Source organism: Somniosus microcephalus, chromosome 5, assembly GCF_052327205.1.
Source record: "Somniosus microcephalus isolate GS21.2 chromosome 5, FLI_Smic_1.0, whole genome shotgun sequence".
NCBI classification, from domain to species: Eukaryota; Metazoa; Chordata; class Chondrichthyes; order Squaliformes; family Somniosidae; genus Somniosus; species Somniosus microcephalus.
In genome coordinates this window covers 86960603-86975887 of record NC_140991.1, presented here as the reverse complement: position 1 = coordinate 86975887, position 15285 = coordinate 86960603, and the positions used below count along the sequence as shown (strand labels likewise).

Below are 15285 nucleotides of genomic sequence, written 5' to 3'. Positions count from 1 at the left end.
CCTGAGGATATGGAAGCCACTATATAAATGTACACTCTGTTTTATTCATTCGCTACGAAAGATCTGAAGGCTCTGGAAGTAAAACAGTTTCCTGTAAAATGTGTACTCTTATTTCTTGCAGAAAAAAATATTATTGCACATTTAGAAAAAGTAAAAACATTGATAATTCAGTCATTTTCATGCTAAAAAATTTAATTCTGTTGCATACGTCAAATTATTGAATAAATAACAAGGTGAGAGTTTAGCGCTTAAAAAGTTTGAATTATTAAATAATTTGAATTGATTTGGTATTAAGATTATAAACTCAGATTAGACAGACTATATTTTCTGTTAATCTACTATTTAAAAATGTAGTAATAATAAATTGCATAATTTCAAGCTATGCTATGTTGCCATCATATTTACCACCAATTTCACTTTGCTCCGCATATTATCCATCCAATGCATCACACTGTTCTCCCCAGGCCACATACCGCCTGCGGGCAAGAAGGCAACCGACTGACAGGCCTCCAATGACACCACCCTCAAGATCACAGCCGAGAGATGCACACAAGTAGCCTGATGATTACTTTTTTAACTACATACACTTTCCAACCCAGTGAGAAAGCACCCTGTCCCTCCGATCACAATCTTAGCAGAGTGGGGTTCAAACCTGCATGGACCAACAAGCTGCACCACTGTTACCTAAAAAAAAAAATGAACGAACAGCCAGCATCGTTTAGGTTGCTATGATGTGGTTCTGATGAAGTTCATTAAGTGTTCGTGTCCATTCACCATTTTTTTTTTTTTTTTTACACAGTCAGAGACAATTGATTGAATTATTGCCTCATGACTAATATATTGTATAGTATCAATATAATCCTTATTGTTGTAAATAATTCTGCACATTTGCTACAAATGCAATATTTTTACAGATACCAATACTAGAATAGAATATTCCCATAACTAGAGAAGCAGAAACATAATCTACAGACAGATACTTTTGAAAGTGATAGCTTTGGTAGACTTTCTAGGAGTGTGAATTAATTTAAGTTGCACTGGAGCGTTCACCCTTCTGTTCAATATTAAAGCATTACAAAATATTGTAATCAAATGTCACAGATATCACTGAAATAAAAAATGATTCTTTTCCATTTTTTCTACATCTACCACACAAAAACCGGTGCATTATAAATCCAGCAACCATTTTTATATTACGTGCTGTCAAACAGCACAGATCATTTGTTTTCTCGTGATGCATTTTTTTTTTTTACATTTCATTATCCATTTCTGTTTGCATGTTCCCATTATTTTTAATATTTTCTAAACAGACCTGTGTAAGGTATTTGGCAACACAGTTGATAGTGTGTGATAGTGAAAATTAACAAACATGGATAAAAGGGATGGCTGAAGGGCAGAGAGAGCGTAGGGGTGAATAGATGTTTCTAGTGTTGTGCCTCAGGGACCTCCGTTGGCACCTCTCGTTCTCCATATAGATCAATGATTTCTACAAGCTGACACCAAATTAGGAGCATAGTAAAATGGAAATATACCCTCGACAAGAAAGTCCTCAATGGAGTGAAAAAACAGATCTAGGTGTGCACAGAATTTTTAAAAGTTTGCAGGTAGAAAAAGCCACAAAAGGGCAAATGGTTTCTGTTTGCCTTTGCGTGCTCAACTCCCTGGCCATTTCTTCTGCACTTTCCAGAGTGATGCTACCAGCCCCGTTCTTTCATCTTTTGGCCCGTAGTTCACAGCTGTTCCTGCAGCATTTTTCACTCCCCAGCTCAGTGCACTCACTCTGCTATTCAACCAAGTTGCATTCCCAATCCTTCACCACCTTCGCCCCGACTCTTGGCTGATCTCCAGCCCGCCAATGTAACCAGAGTTCAGAGTTGCTATCTGCTCCCAATTGTCGTAGCCCACTCTGCCCAATATCGTGAGGTGGCTTTTCTGACCTCCCCTACTCTGTGCCACTCAGCTGTTTGCCCATCCCTATATTGTTGAGCCAGAGGTGTTGAAGAGCATGTCCCATTAGTTGTAAAAGGGCATCCAACTCTGAATGCAGTAAATTGGACAGATGTTAGGAAAATAAGAGAAGTTAAGAGAAACACAACTTTGTTGCAACACAAAGGAAGATGTAGAAAATTGTTCAAAAACTACATATTTTCCGAAAGCAGCAAATTGGAAATATCAAAATAAATCTTGAGCTATTTGGAGATGGAATCTGTGCTCATCTCAGTTCAAGTGTAGGACTTTGTACATTAGAGGGTGATATTAGGCAATGGAGGCAAAGGGTAGTTAGGAAGCTAGAAAGAAATATTAGATGGGGAATAATGCACAATGACAAAAAAAGACTGATTTGGTGCAGGCTGATCCAAGAAAGGCAGAGAGTGGCAGAAGTCACAGGGAATATTAGAAAAGTGAACATGAGATTGAACAACAAATAGCTAAGTTGGTAAATAGAAAGTTCAATGGTGGAGGGGGAGGGGTGGGGCGGGGGGGGGGGAGGGGAGAGAAGACAAATATTTTAGGGAGTGAAGTGGAGGTGGAAGTTGCAGAGTGAAGATGATCAGGATTTTGGCGAAGGTGTAAGGGGGCAGAGGAGAAGTGTTGCGATGAGAAGTAAAGGAGATATTGCATGATCAAACTAGGATGTTAAGGAGGTGAGAGCAACAGAGCTGGAGGCAGATATCATGGGGGACAAGGTAGGGGGAAATCCAATATTATGCAGACAAGGGTGATTTTAGCAGGTAATAAGCAATAGGTATCAGAAGTCTCCTAGCCCAGTCTTGCTCCTCATACATGACCCACTCCCAATAATAAAAATAATTTCTTAGCTATGCTCCCAGCTACAAATTAAAACATAAGAAATAGGAGCAGGAGTTGGCCATTCGGCCCCTCGAGCTTGCTCCACCATTCAATAAGATCACGGCTGATCTGATCTTGGCCTCAACTCCACTTTCCTGCCCGTTCCCCATAGCCCCTGATTCTTCTGTTTTTTCAAAAATCTGTCTATCTCCACCTTGAATATATTCAATGACTCAGCCTCCACAGCTCTCTGGGGAAGAGAATTCCAAAAAGATTCACGACCCTCCGAGAAGAAATTCCTCCTCATCTCCGATTTAAATGGGCGACCCCTTATTTTGAAACTATGCCCCCTAGTTCTAGACTCCCCCACGAGGGGAAGCATTCTCAGCATCTACCCTGTCAAGCCCCCTCAGAATCCATATGTTTCAATAAGATCACCTCTCATTCTACTAAACTCCAATGAGTATAGGCCCAATCTGCTCAACCTTTCCTCATAAGACAACCCTTCCATTCCAGGAATCAACCTAGTGAACCAATTATTTAAAATTGCCAGCACAGCCCTACTCATCAGTCATTGTTTGCTGATCCAGCCCTGCTCCTCAGGTCCTACTCCTCAATCCCTTAATGTTACCAGTACATACGTACTCTTCAGCTTTCATATGCCAGAGACCCATTAACATCAAGCCTCAGAAAGTTTTAAGTTCCATCTTCGGCTGTAAGCCAGCCTCCTGCTGCATTGGTTTTGTGTAAAGTAATGCACGTCATCCTTTCAATAGCTACCCATTTCCAACCATTACACACATAACTCTTACATGCCAAAAAAATGACATTCCTATTGACAGTCTCTACCTGAGACTTGCCAATAAAACCACCAACAATGAATATTCTTCAAGTCATTCTCAACTTTTTTTTTCTATTTCTGTAAACAGTCTTCCAATTTAACAGTGCAAATCTGTGCTGTATGCTTTCGCTCTGATTGTATGGGAAATCAGGCTCATCAGCTCGTCAGGCTGGTTTCATGAGGAAAATGTTACTGAGAAAAGTCCGAACCATATCAAGTCTAGTTGTTCTTGCAATAATTACTATACAATTTCCTACACATATGTAGAATGACAATCATTGCAAGCGTCATTTAAATATTTTGAACTCACATTTTGACTTTACACAATGAAATAGGATGCAACATTCAGCAAATGTCACTAGTAAGAACTTATTTTTTCCCAAGCTGCTGCATTCCAAGGCTTAATTTGTCCATATGACAGTCACAGACGAACAGGCTCGAGTCACCGTTATATGAATCTTTGGCAGTTCTCTTATTAGCAATCCTGACTCTCTGCTTCCCTCAGGGGCATGCACTGTCCTTAGCAGACAAATATAGAACAAACCAATTCATAATTGGTCGAGGAATTTCCCATGGAAACCAAAACAATTACAAAAGACCTTTTGTTTTCAGGTTATCTGCACAATTGGTGATTGCTGGAGATAAAAAGTTTAAACTACACAGTTTCATCTTTTGAGAAGGAGAATGAACCCAATATTGGGCAAAAGTCACAGTGGAATGGTTTCTTTTTTATCATTTGTCTCCCTTCCCATCCTAGATCTTTGAGATGCTACAAATATACTTAATTACTGTAACCCAGAATCAACTGTAACCGCAACCTCATTTAGCCTTCTCTGTCCCATGTTACCATGTAATTTTAGAGGCATTAACAGCAGAATAATTAGTATCCCTCAATTTTAACAGTCATGACCATAGTAACGTTACTAATTAGGATGAACTGTAAAATGACTCCCACACTCAGTGTGGTATTTTCTTCAAATGTACTGGAACTGTGCCGTTCTTAACAGTTTCATACACAGTATCAATCTAAATGTAATAATTATCAACAAACTGACAAATGTCACTATGACTTCGTACCACTATCCCATTAACTCAGCTCCCGTTACTCACCCCTCAGTGAACTGCAATAACAAAGGCAAAAATAAAAACGCACTGTCGGGTATAGTTTATGCAGTTATGAATTATTTAGCAGAAGTCGTAAACATATTTAGCTTTCAGCAGGATTTGCAGCTTCCTTTATGGAACATTTAAGGCTCCTCAGTGGCTTAGGATGTTTACCAAGTGAATAACTGACCCAAAGTACCAGTTCAAACTCCAGTATGTGCTGCGTTAACTGATCTCATTCAGATTGTGATGGGGACACAATAGGCTTCAGTACCCCAGGATTGTGGAAAACAAACAAAAAAAAAGACAGCCTGGATTCTCAATCTCAATCACTATACATCAACTCCTGTTGAAAGTGCACATGTGGATGTTGAGGACAGACAGATTGGGCTTGGCTGTGGCACACTCCACATCAAATGGCCTGCCAACGCTCACCGTCAGAGCATATACATGACTAATGGCCAATTGCACAAGTTCCTGGAGTGCGAGTAGTACCTATGGAGCCATACCTCAGCAAGAACAAAAGAAAATTGGAAAAAATTGAACAGAATATTGATGGCACCAGTCCTATAATTAATAAGTTACAATTCTTACCTTCACATTGTCTGGAAGAAGCCCCCCTGGGTGTTTATCCATATACTGACATAAATCCGTATGCTAGAACAATGAAAAGAGGAAAAGACAATCATTTTAGGTTAATCAACTATTTGATAATTTAACAGCTTTAGTTTGTTTTAAATGCAGTTTATGCCTGACTTTTCTTAATTATTTAACCCGTTTTGCAATTCTTCACCTAAATTAGATATATATACATCATCAGCATTTACATGATCTTCAACTTGTGTGTTCCTTTCAAAGGTCATGAAGGTTATCAAGTAATCTTCCTTCTGTGCTATTCCATTGAATTAACCTGTGAAAGGTTTTAACAGCAAACTTCACTGATCATGCATGCAGAAAAAAGTCAAAATAAAATGCTTTATTGTTGATTAGGAATACATGATTAAAACTTAAAGAATGTCAGAATCACATTTAAAGAAGATGAGATTTGAAAAGCAACATGACTATGCACCCAAAAATCTTGTTTGTGAATAAGACCATTGAGTATCAACTTTTAATTGTCAATGGTCATATAAACCAGAGATGGAATGTCCCAATGAGCAACGGAACAATTATATCTGTGGCACTCTGTTTGAACCATTCTGGTTATGTCCAAAGTCCCATAATACTATGATGAGGAAGAAATATATTCCAACTAAACGTTTGAGATGACCACACTCAACATTATATAATATTTGAATGGCTTTTTGTTATGCTTTTGTTTGCCACAGAAAATACTCTGGAATCAACACAAACTATAATAGGCTATATTTTTGATTGAAATCTCTTTGATCAAAGATGCAGAAAGAGCAGAGTTACTGAATTACATAACAGACATAATTAGACAACAACAATTCAAAAATTCACAAGCATACAATTTAGAGACAGGTTCTCAAAAGGTAATTTTAGAAGGGGATTTGTGACTGCTTATCTATCTCTGTGATAAATTGAGTTTATAAAAACATAAGAAGTAGGAGCAGGAGTAGGCCATACGGCCCCTCGGGCCTGCTCCGCCATTCAATAGGATCATGGCTGATCCGAATCTAGACTCACGTCCACTTCCCTGCCCTCTCCCCATAACCCCTAATTCCCTTATCAGCTAGGAAACTGTCTATCTCCATTTTAAATTTATTTAATGTTGCAGCTTCCACAGTTCTCTGGGGTAGCAAATTCCATAGATTTACGACCCTCTGAGTGAAGAAGTTTCTCCTCATCTCAGTTTTGAAAGCGCAGCCCCTTATTCTTAGATTATGCCCCCTAGTTCTAGCCTCACCCATCAGTGGAAACATCCTCACTGCATCCACCCGATCAAGCCCCCTCACAATCTTATATGTTTCGATAAGATCGCCTCTCATTCTTCTGAACTCCAATGAGTAGAGTCCCAACCTACTCAACATTTCCTCATACGTCAACCACCTCATCTCCGGAATCAACTGCTTGAACCTTCTCTGAACCGCCTCGAGAGCAAGTATATCTTTTCTTAAATATGGAAACCAAAACTGCACGCAGTATTCCAGGTGTGGCTTCACCAATACCCTGTATAACTGCAGCAAGACTTCCCTGTTTTTATACTCCATCCCCCTTGCAATAAAAGCCAAGATTCCATTGGCCTTCCTGATCACCTGCTGCACCTGCATACTAACTTTTTGTGTTTCATGCACCAGGACCCCCAGATCCCTTTGTACTGTAGCATTTTGCAGTTTCTCTCCATTTAGATAATAACTTGCTCTTTGATTTTTTCTGCCAAAGTGCATAACCTCACACTTCCCAACATTATATTCCATCTGCCAAATCTTTGCCCACTCACTTAGCCTGTCTATGTCATTTTGCAGGTTTATGTCCTCCTCACTCACTGCTTTCCCTCCCATCTTTGTATCATCGGCAAACTTGTATATGTTGCACTCGGTCCCTTCCTCCAAATCGTTAATATAGATTGTAAAGAGTTGGGGTCCCAGCACTGACCCCTGCGGAACACCACTGGATACTGATTGCCAGCCCGAGAATGAACCATTTATCCCAACTCTTTGTTTTCTGTTAGACAGCCAATCTTCCACCCATGCCAGTATATTACCCCCAATCCCGTCATTTTTTAATCTTGATCGGTAATCTTTTGTGTGGAACCTTGTCAAATGCGTAGTGTATGTACCTTGAAGAAGGAACTATATTCTGCAGCACCAGTAGTGACCACTCCTGTATATAAGCCTGTGTAGTAACTTTGTATAGTAGTTCCAGTTGTTATAACCAACTTCTGCAGTCCGTGTCTCAATTACACACGGACGTTACATTGGCGACGAACAGATCCGAACTTACCTACAGTTCTGCACCACCTCACGGGGATCCATCCCTGAAGCGAAGTTGTTCGAGGTCGAGGCCAGAAGGAAGAAATCCAAAAAGAAAAAAAAACCAAGCAAACAGAAGAAACGGGCGTCAACCGTGGGCAGCCGCCCTCTGATTCTTCGAATTCGAAGATTTGCAGGAGAGGCTGTCGAGAGCGGGGCTTGGTTATCCAGTCTATGGTGTTCCAGCTAATCGGGCTGGTGGCAGGTAGTACACTGATCCTTCCTGGGCTGCGGCGGGCTAGAGCTCGATCGGGTGGCTTTTCAACGGGGCCAAGCAGCGTTGTCGGGAAGAGGAGAGAGAGAGGGTGGAGCACACAGGGCGCGGCCGGTGCTATGAAGCCGGGCAGCGCACAGACCCGAGAAGAGGGAGGAAAGTGTCCCATAGGGTCTGCTCTGACGACGGGAACAGTAATTAAAATTAAAGAAACTAGAAGCGCAGAAAGCCGCGAGGAGCTGCAGTTTGCCACGAGGACCATGGAGAGCGGCGTTGGCAGCAGCGCGGGGGGAAGTGCGCGAAGACCATAGGGCGTCGCCATCAAGGCATAAAAACGCTGGCAGCAGCGAAAAAGGCAGAAAGCGCGGGAGGCGCCATCTTAATCCAGCGGGGAAGAAGGCAAAGCGCGGGAGGCGCCATTTTGTTCAATCGGGGAAGAAGGCAAAGCGCGGGAGGCGCCACCTTAGATCTCCAAGATGCCAAAGACTGGCAATATCACTGCCTTCGATAATGCAATAGAAGACTGGACCACGTATGTGGAAAGAGTCGAAGTATATTGCAAGGCAAATGAAGTAGCCGATGAGAAAAAGGCATCGGTACTACTAAACTTAATGGGCGCAAGAACGTACGGCCTATTGCAGAACCTGATCACTCCAGTCAAACCGATGGAGAAGAGTTTTAACGAAATTGTTGATATCCTACAGAAACACCTAAATCCTACACCGCTGCTGATAGCAGAAAGATTTAAATTCCACAAGAGAAATCAGCATAAAGATGAGAGCAATGCTAATTACCTTACGGAACTACGCAAGCTATCTGTGGTGATTATTTCCTATGTTTAATAAGAAGTATTGTGATTGGTGAATGGGGTGGTTGTTCTCTGTATTAGTAAGAAGTATTGTAATTGGTTGTTTGTTTCTACCTTGAGATATATGTTGTAACCTCATTGGTAGTGGATGTCAGGTGATTTGTGGTGGCCATCTTAAACTCAGTTCTCTCTAATCATTGTTGGAGACTGGTGTTGAAAGATGTGCTACTGGGTTTTTAAAGTTAATAAAGCCTAGATTAGAAAGGCAAATCTATTCTTTATTTCAATTTATTAACTTTTTATCAGAATGGAGCGATATCTTCAACCGGAACGATTCAATGCTGACCCTAATTCTGCAGGAGTGGATGATAAATGGAAACATTGGTATTGTACATTTACAAACTTTTTGGGTGTGTTGGAACAAGAGTCTCTGAATAAGCTGAATATGCTGATCAACTACATTGCTCCGGATGTGTATAAGTATATTTTGGACTGTAAAACTTACGAATTGGCTATTTCTACATTGGAGAAGACTTTTGTTAAACCAAAGAATGAGGTATTTGCACGTTACCTTCTATCTGCCCTTAGGCAGCAGGTGGGAGAATCTTTGGATACTTATTTACAAACACTTCGGCACCTTGGTGCTAACTGTAATTATAAAGCCGTGACGGCCGAAGAATATAAGGAAGAATCGGTACGGGATGCTTTTATTAATGGACTACTGTCTAGATCAATTCGTCAGCGGTTGTTAGAAAATAAGACTTTGGATCTCAAGAGTGCTTTTGAGCAAGCTTCTACATTGGATATGGCTCAGAGAAGTTCGGATTCTTATGCTCTTTCTAATCGGCCTGTGACTGTGGTTTCGGCAGTTCCGGACGAAAAGGAATTAGGTGGACTTAATGGGAGTGGTTTACTAGATTCTGAAATGGTTTCTACTCCAACAGCTCCACCTTTTACTTCGGTGGCTGTTGCCTCTAGGATTCAGAAGTGTTATTTTTGTGGGAACGTCCGGCATCCTCGTTTGAAGTGTCCTGCCCGGGAGGCTGTATGTAGTAAATGCGGCAAGAGAGGTCATTATGCACGTGTTTGTAAATCATTAGGTTCAATTACCTCCTCTTCTGCGACTATTCAACCCGTAGAGAGGGCGTTTATTGCATCAATTTCTGCTGCATTTGCTCATGGCCTAAACAAAGCTATAGTTATGGCCCAAGTTAATGGGTTAGAAGTGAAGGCTCTCATAGATACGGGCAGTACCGAGAGTTTTATAAGTCTTCAGTTTGTGAAGGAAAAGTGTTTGAAAATCTTGCCTGTTACTTATCAGGTGTGTATGGCTCAGACAACTCTTACTTCACAAGTAGCTGGTTGTTGCCTTGTGAAATTGATTCTTCTAGGTAATACGTATACTGATATACGCCTATCTGTTTTGCCTAATCTTTGTGCGGATATTTTGATTGGTCATGATGTGCTTAAATTACACGAGAGTCTTAGTCTTTCGTTTGGAGGGACTAAGCCACCCTTATCCATTTGTGGATTAACTTCTTTATCCATTTCTCCATTATCACTTTTTTCCAATTTGATGCCGAAATGTAAGCCAATTGCTACCAAGTCAAGAAGGTATAGCAGTCAGGATAGAGAATTTATTAATTCTGAAGTCCAACTTCTTTTATTGGAAGGAATCATTGACCCTAGTTATTCGCCTTGGCGGGCTCAGGTCGTTGTCACCACTAACGAGAGGCATAAGAAACGAATGGTGATAGACTACTCTCAAACTATTAATAGGTATACTCAATTAGATGCATACCCTTTGCCTAAGATTGATGAGCTTATCAACAAAGTATCTCAGTATAAGTTTTTTAACACTATTGATTTAAAGAGTGCTTATCATCAGATTCCTATTGTTAAGAGGGATCAACCATATACAGCCTTTGAGGCTGGTGGAAAGCTGTATCAGTTTTGCCGAATACCATTTGGTGTTACTAATGGTGTTGCTTGTTTTCAACAGGCAATGGATGCTTTTATAAGTGATAACTCTCTCTCTGACACCTTTTCATATTTAGATGATATCACGGTGTGTGGTAAATCAAGGGTGGAGCATGATTCTAATTTAGAAAGATTCCTTCAAGCTGCGGAAAAAGTTGGTTTAACTTTTAATAAAGAGAAGTGTATCTTTTCGACTACTGAGGTAAATCTACTGGGGTATATTATCTCGGGAAATAAGATTAAACCAGATCCAGAACGTCTGCGACCATTGATCGATTTACCTTATCCTACTAATTCTAAGGCTTTGCAATGAGTTGTTGGACTGTTTTCTTACTATTCTAATTGGATTGCAAACTTTTCGCAGAAGATCCGGCCCCTTATATGGGTTATGACATATCCTCTATCATGGGAGGCCAGGACATGTTTTGATAAATTTAAAAAGGATATCCTAGGAGCAGTTGTGCATTCTATTGATGAGCAGGTTCCCTTTGTGATTGAGACGGATGCTTCTGATTTTGCAATTGGGGCTACTCTGAACCAAAATGGAAGACCTGTGGCCTTTTTCTCATGTACTTTGAGCAATAGTGAAAAAAGGCATTCTTCAATAGAGAAAGAGGCATATGCAATAGTAGAAGCACTGTGTAAATGGAGACATTATTTATCGGGGCGACATTTCACGTTGGTAACCGATCAAAAATCTGTGTCCTTTATGTTTGATGTTAAACATTTTGGAAAGATTAAAAATGATAAAATAATGAGGTGGAGGATTGAGTTGGCATGTTACCATTTTGATATAGTTTATCGTCCGGGGAAGGATAATGTTGCTGCTGATGCACTGTCGAGGGCTTATTGTTCTGTGATTCACGGAGATACGCTTATTAATCTTCACAATGCTTTATGTCATCCTGGGGTTACGAGGATGATACACTTCGTACGCAGTAATAATTTGCCCTTTTCAGTTGAAGACGTCAAGCGGATGACTTCATCATGTTCTATCTGTGCTCGGTGTAAACCGAATTTCTTTAAGCCTCAACGAGCTCATCTTATAAAGGCTACTTCTCCTTTTGAACGTTTGAGTGTTGATTTTAAGGGGCCTCTTCCTTCAACGACTCAAAATCGATACATATTTACTGTTGTGGATGAGTTTTCAAGGTTTCCTTTTGCTTTTCCTTGCACAGATGTATCAGCTGCTACAGTTATCAAATGTCTGACTCAACTTTTTGTCATCTTTGGGATGCCTGCGTATATCCATTCGGATCAAGGAAGTTCTTTTAGGTCTTCCCAGTTGAAGGAATACCTTCAGAGTCGGGGAATTTCTACTAGTAGAACTACCCCGCATAACCCCCAGGATAATGGACAGTGCGAACGATACAATGGGGTGATCTGGAAGGCAGTTATGTTGGCTTTGACATCCCGGAACCTTAAGAATACACAGTGGGAAATCGTACTGCCTGATGCCCTGCATTCCATTAGATCATTGCTTTCAACGGCTACTAATGCGACCCCCCATGAAAGGCTCTTTAATTACCCGCGGAGATCTACTACGGGATATTCGGTACCTTCATGGCTTACTATGCAGGGACCTGTGTTGCTTCGACGCCATGTTAGATTGTCAAAATATGATCCTTTAGTGGAGGAGGTGGAGCTGTTGGAGGCAAATTCCCAATATGCTCATATTCGATTCCAAGATGGGAAAGAAAGTACTGTTTCAATTAAAGACTTGGCTCCTTGTGGTGGCCAGCCCTCTTCCGAGGATACTAATAATAGTCATGATTCAGATAATGTGGATGTTGTTATAGATACTACGAATGTTTCCAATCCTATTGCAGATAATTATACTTCTATTAGTCAGCCTTTGATGGATGTTCATGACCATCCTAGTTTACTTCCTGATGGGATTTCCAATCCGGAAACCATTGATAATCGGGATATGGATAGCCTGTCTGCAGAAGATACTTCGGTGCCTCCGGGTGTGGGAGGGCAAGGAATTTCACCAAGGTTAAGAAGGTCGACACGAACAAGATATCCGGTCGACCGATTGAAAATGGACTTTTAAATTGATAGTAATGTTTTAAAGTTGTTGAAATATTATATTTGTATTTTAGTTGTAAATAAATTAATTATAAATTGTAAAGGTTATTTAGGTTGGAGCAGGTTTTAAAAGGAGGGGTGAATGCGGTGATTATTTCCTATGTTTAATAAGAAGTATTGTGATTGGTGAATGGGGTGGTTGTTCTCTGTATTAGTAAGAAGTATTGTAATTGGTTGTTTGTTTCTACCTTGAGATATATGTTGTAAACTCATTGGTAGTGGATGTCAGGTGATTTGTGGTGGCCATCTTAAACTCAGTTCTCTCTAGTCATTGTTGGAGACTGGTGTTGAAAGATGTGCTACTGGGTTTTTAAAGTTAATAAAGCCTAGATTAGAAAGGCAAATCTATTCGTTATTTCACTATCAAAGCACTGCCAGTTCAGAGCAGGACTGGCAGATACCCTATGGGACAAATTTGTCTGTGGACTCCTGAGTGAAGGAACCCAGAAGAGGTTACGCTCAGAGAAAGAGCTGACGCTAGATAAGGCTCTCAGCGTGGCAGTATTGTACGAAGCAGCAGCAAGGGGAGCTGCGGAAATACAACAAAAGCCACAGGAATACGGCACCCATAAAATGACACGGGGATTTGAAAAATGTTATCGCTGCGGCAGAACAACCCATGACCAGAAGGACTGCTGGTCCAAGGACAAAACATGCAGGCAATGCGGAAAGATGGGACACATTGCACGAGTTTGCAGGTCCGGGAAGAAGACTAACGACAACAAAAAGACTACTAAGGAAAAGTACAGGAAAGTACAAAAGATGACGGACAGTAGTTCCGAAAACCAGAAGAGCGATAGTGAATCCGGGAACAAGAGACTAAGCTGTCTCAAACTACACAACGTAATCACAAAAGAGGATCACCGAACCATTTGGGTCACCCTCACGATAGCAGGGTCCCAAGTCAAAATGGAATTGGGTACAGGATCAGCCCTGACCGTCATGAATCGACGAGACTACGAGCGGCTATTCTCACACATATCCTTGAAAGACACATCCATTGTCTTGAAGACATATACGGGGCAGAAAGTATACCCCAGAGGGAAAATAAGGGTGCCTGTCGAATACAACGGCAAGGAAATACAGAAATTGTATCTGTACATACTGCAAGATGGTGGACCACCGTTATTGGGACGTGAATGGATCAGAAAGATAAGTTTAGACTGGCACTCCATTCAGGCACTGACTGTGGCCGGTAAAAAGGATGACGACGTCACACCTGGACGATTGTCAAAAATCTTGGCTAACGCTAAAGAGGTATTTCAACAAGGACTGGGAACTCTTAAAGGCGTAACCGCCTCGATAAAAATAGAAGAGAATGCAATTCCCAAGTTTTTCCAAAGCAAAACCGGTACCGTATGCAATTCGCCCAGCCGTCGAGGCAGAGCTGGAGAATGCAGGCGTGTTAACTAACGTAGACTGGAGCGAGTGGGCAACACCCATCGATCCTGTCATGAAGAAAACGTTAAACAATAAGTCTGAGGAGCCAACGAAGGTTCGCATCTGTGGGAACTTCAAGGTGACTGTGAACCCAGTCCTTCACACAGCACAGTATCCTCTTCCGAGGATAGAAGATATTTTCGCCTCACTATCTGGAGGGAAACGTTTTACAAAAATTGACCTAGCACAAGCATATTTGCAGATGGAGTTTGAAGAATCCTCTAGGAAATATCTCACGATAAACACTCACAAAGGTCTTTACCAGTATAATCGACTGGTATTCGGAGTTGCATCAGCTCCGGCTATATGGCAAAGAACGATGGAACAAGTCCTGCAAGGGATTCCGGGGACTCAGCGTTACTTGGACGACATCCTAGTGACGGGTGAAAATGACAGTGAACACCTTGCCAACCAAGAGCAGGTGCTCACTAGACTAAGAGAACATGGGCTACGAGCCAATCGCCCCAAGTGCGAGTTTTTTAAGAAACAGATATCGTATTGTGGCCACGTGATTGATGGAGGGGTTGCATAAGTCCCCTGACAAAATTGAAGCGGTAGTTAAGGCTCCACCGCCTGAAAATGTGTCGCAACTGAGGTAATTCCTCGGATTGGTGAATTACTACCATAAGTTTTTGCTGAATTTGTCCACAATTCTGCACCCACTGAACACCCTGCCACAAACTGGAGTAGCATGGAAATGGAGCGATGAATGTAAGCGGGCCTTTCAGAAGTGTAAAGCCCTGATCACTTCAAGAGAAGTATTGGCTCACTACAACCCATCACAACCGATAAGACTGGCGTGTGATGCGTCTCCCTACGGCGTTGGAGCGGTACTGTCACATAAATCCCTTGATGGTTCAGAGAGGCCGATAGCTTTTGCGTCACGCTCGTTAACTGCAGCCGAGCGTAACTACGCCCAGATTGACAGAGGCCCTCAGCCTGGTGTGGGGGGTGAAGAAGTTAAATCACTACCTGCACGGACAGAAATTTACTCTACTAACTGATCATCAACCTCTTGTCTCCATTTTCAACCCTAAGAAGGGCGTCCCAATAATGACAGCACAACGGCTACAGAGGTGGT

General features: G+C 41.5%; 1 protein-coding gene across 7 annotated transcripts in view; it reads right to left on the bottom strand.

Moving 5' to 3' along the window:
- cdk14 (cyclin dependent kinase 14) overlaps window positions 1-15285 on the bottom strand; it is an 845377-nt gene that overhangs the window by 530111 nt on the left and 299981 nt on the right. For all 7 annotated transcript variants that reach the window (XM_085987941.1, XM_085987948.1, XM_085987945.1 and 4 more), the window contains one exon: window positions 5330-5392. In XM_085987941.1, the coding sequence (XP_085844067.1) occupies window positions 5330-5392 (63 nt within the window). The remainder of the gene's footprint in view (window positions 1-5329; window positions 5393-15285) is intronic.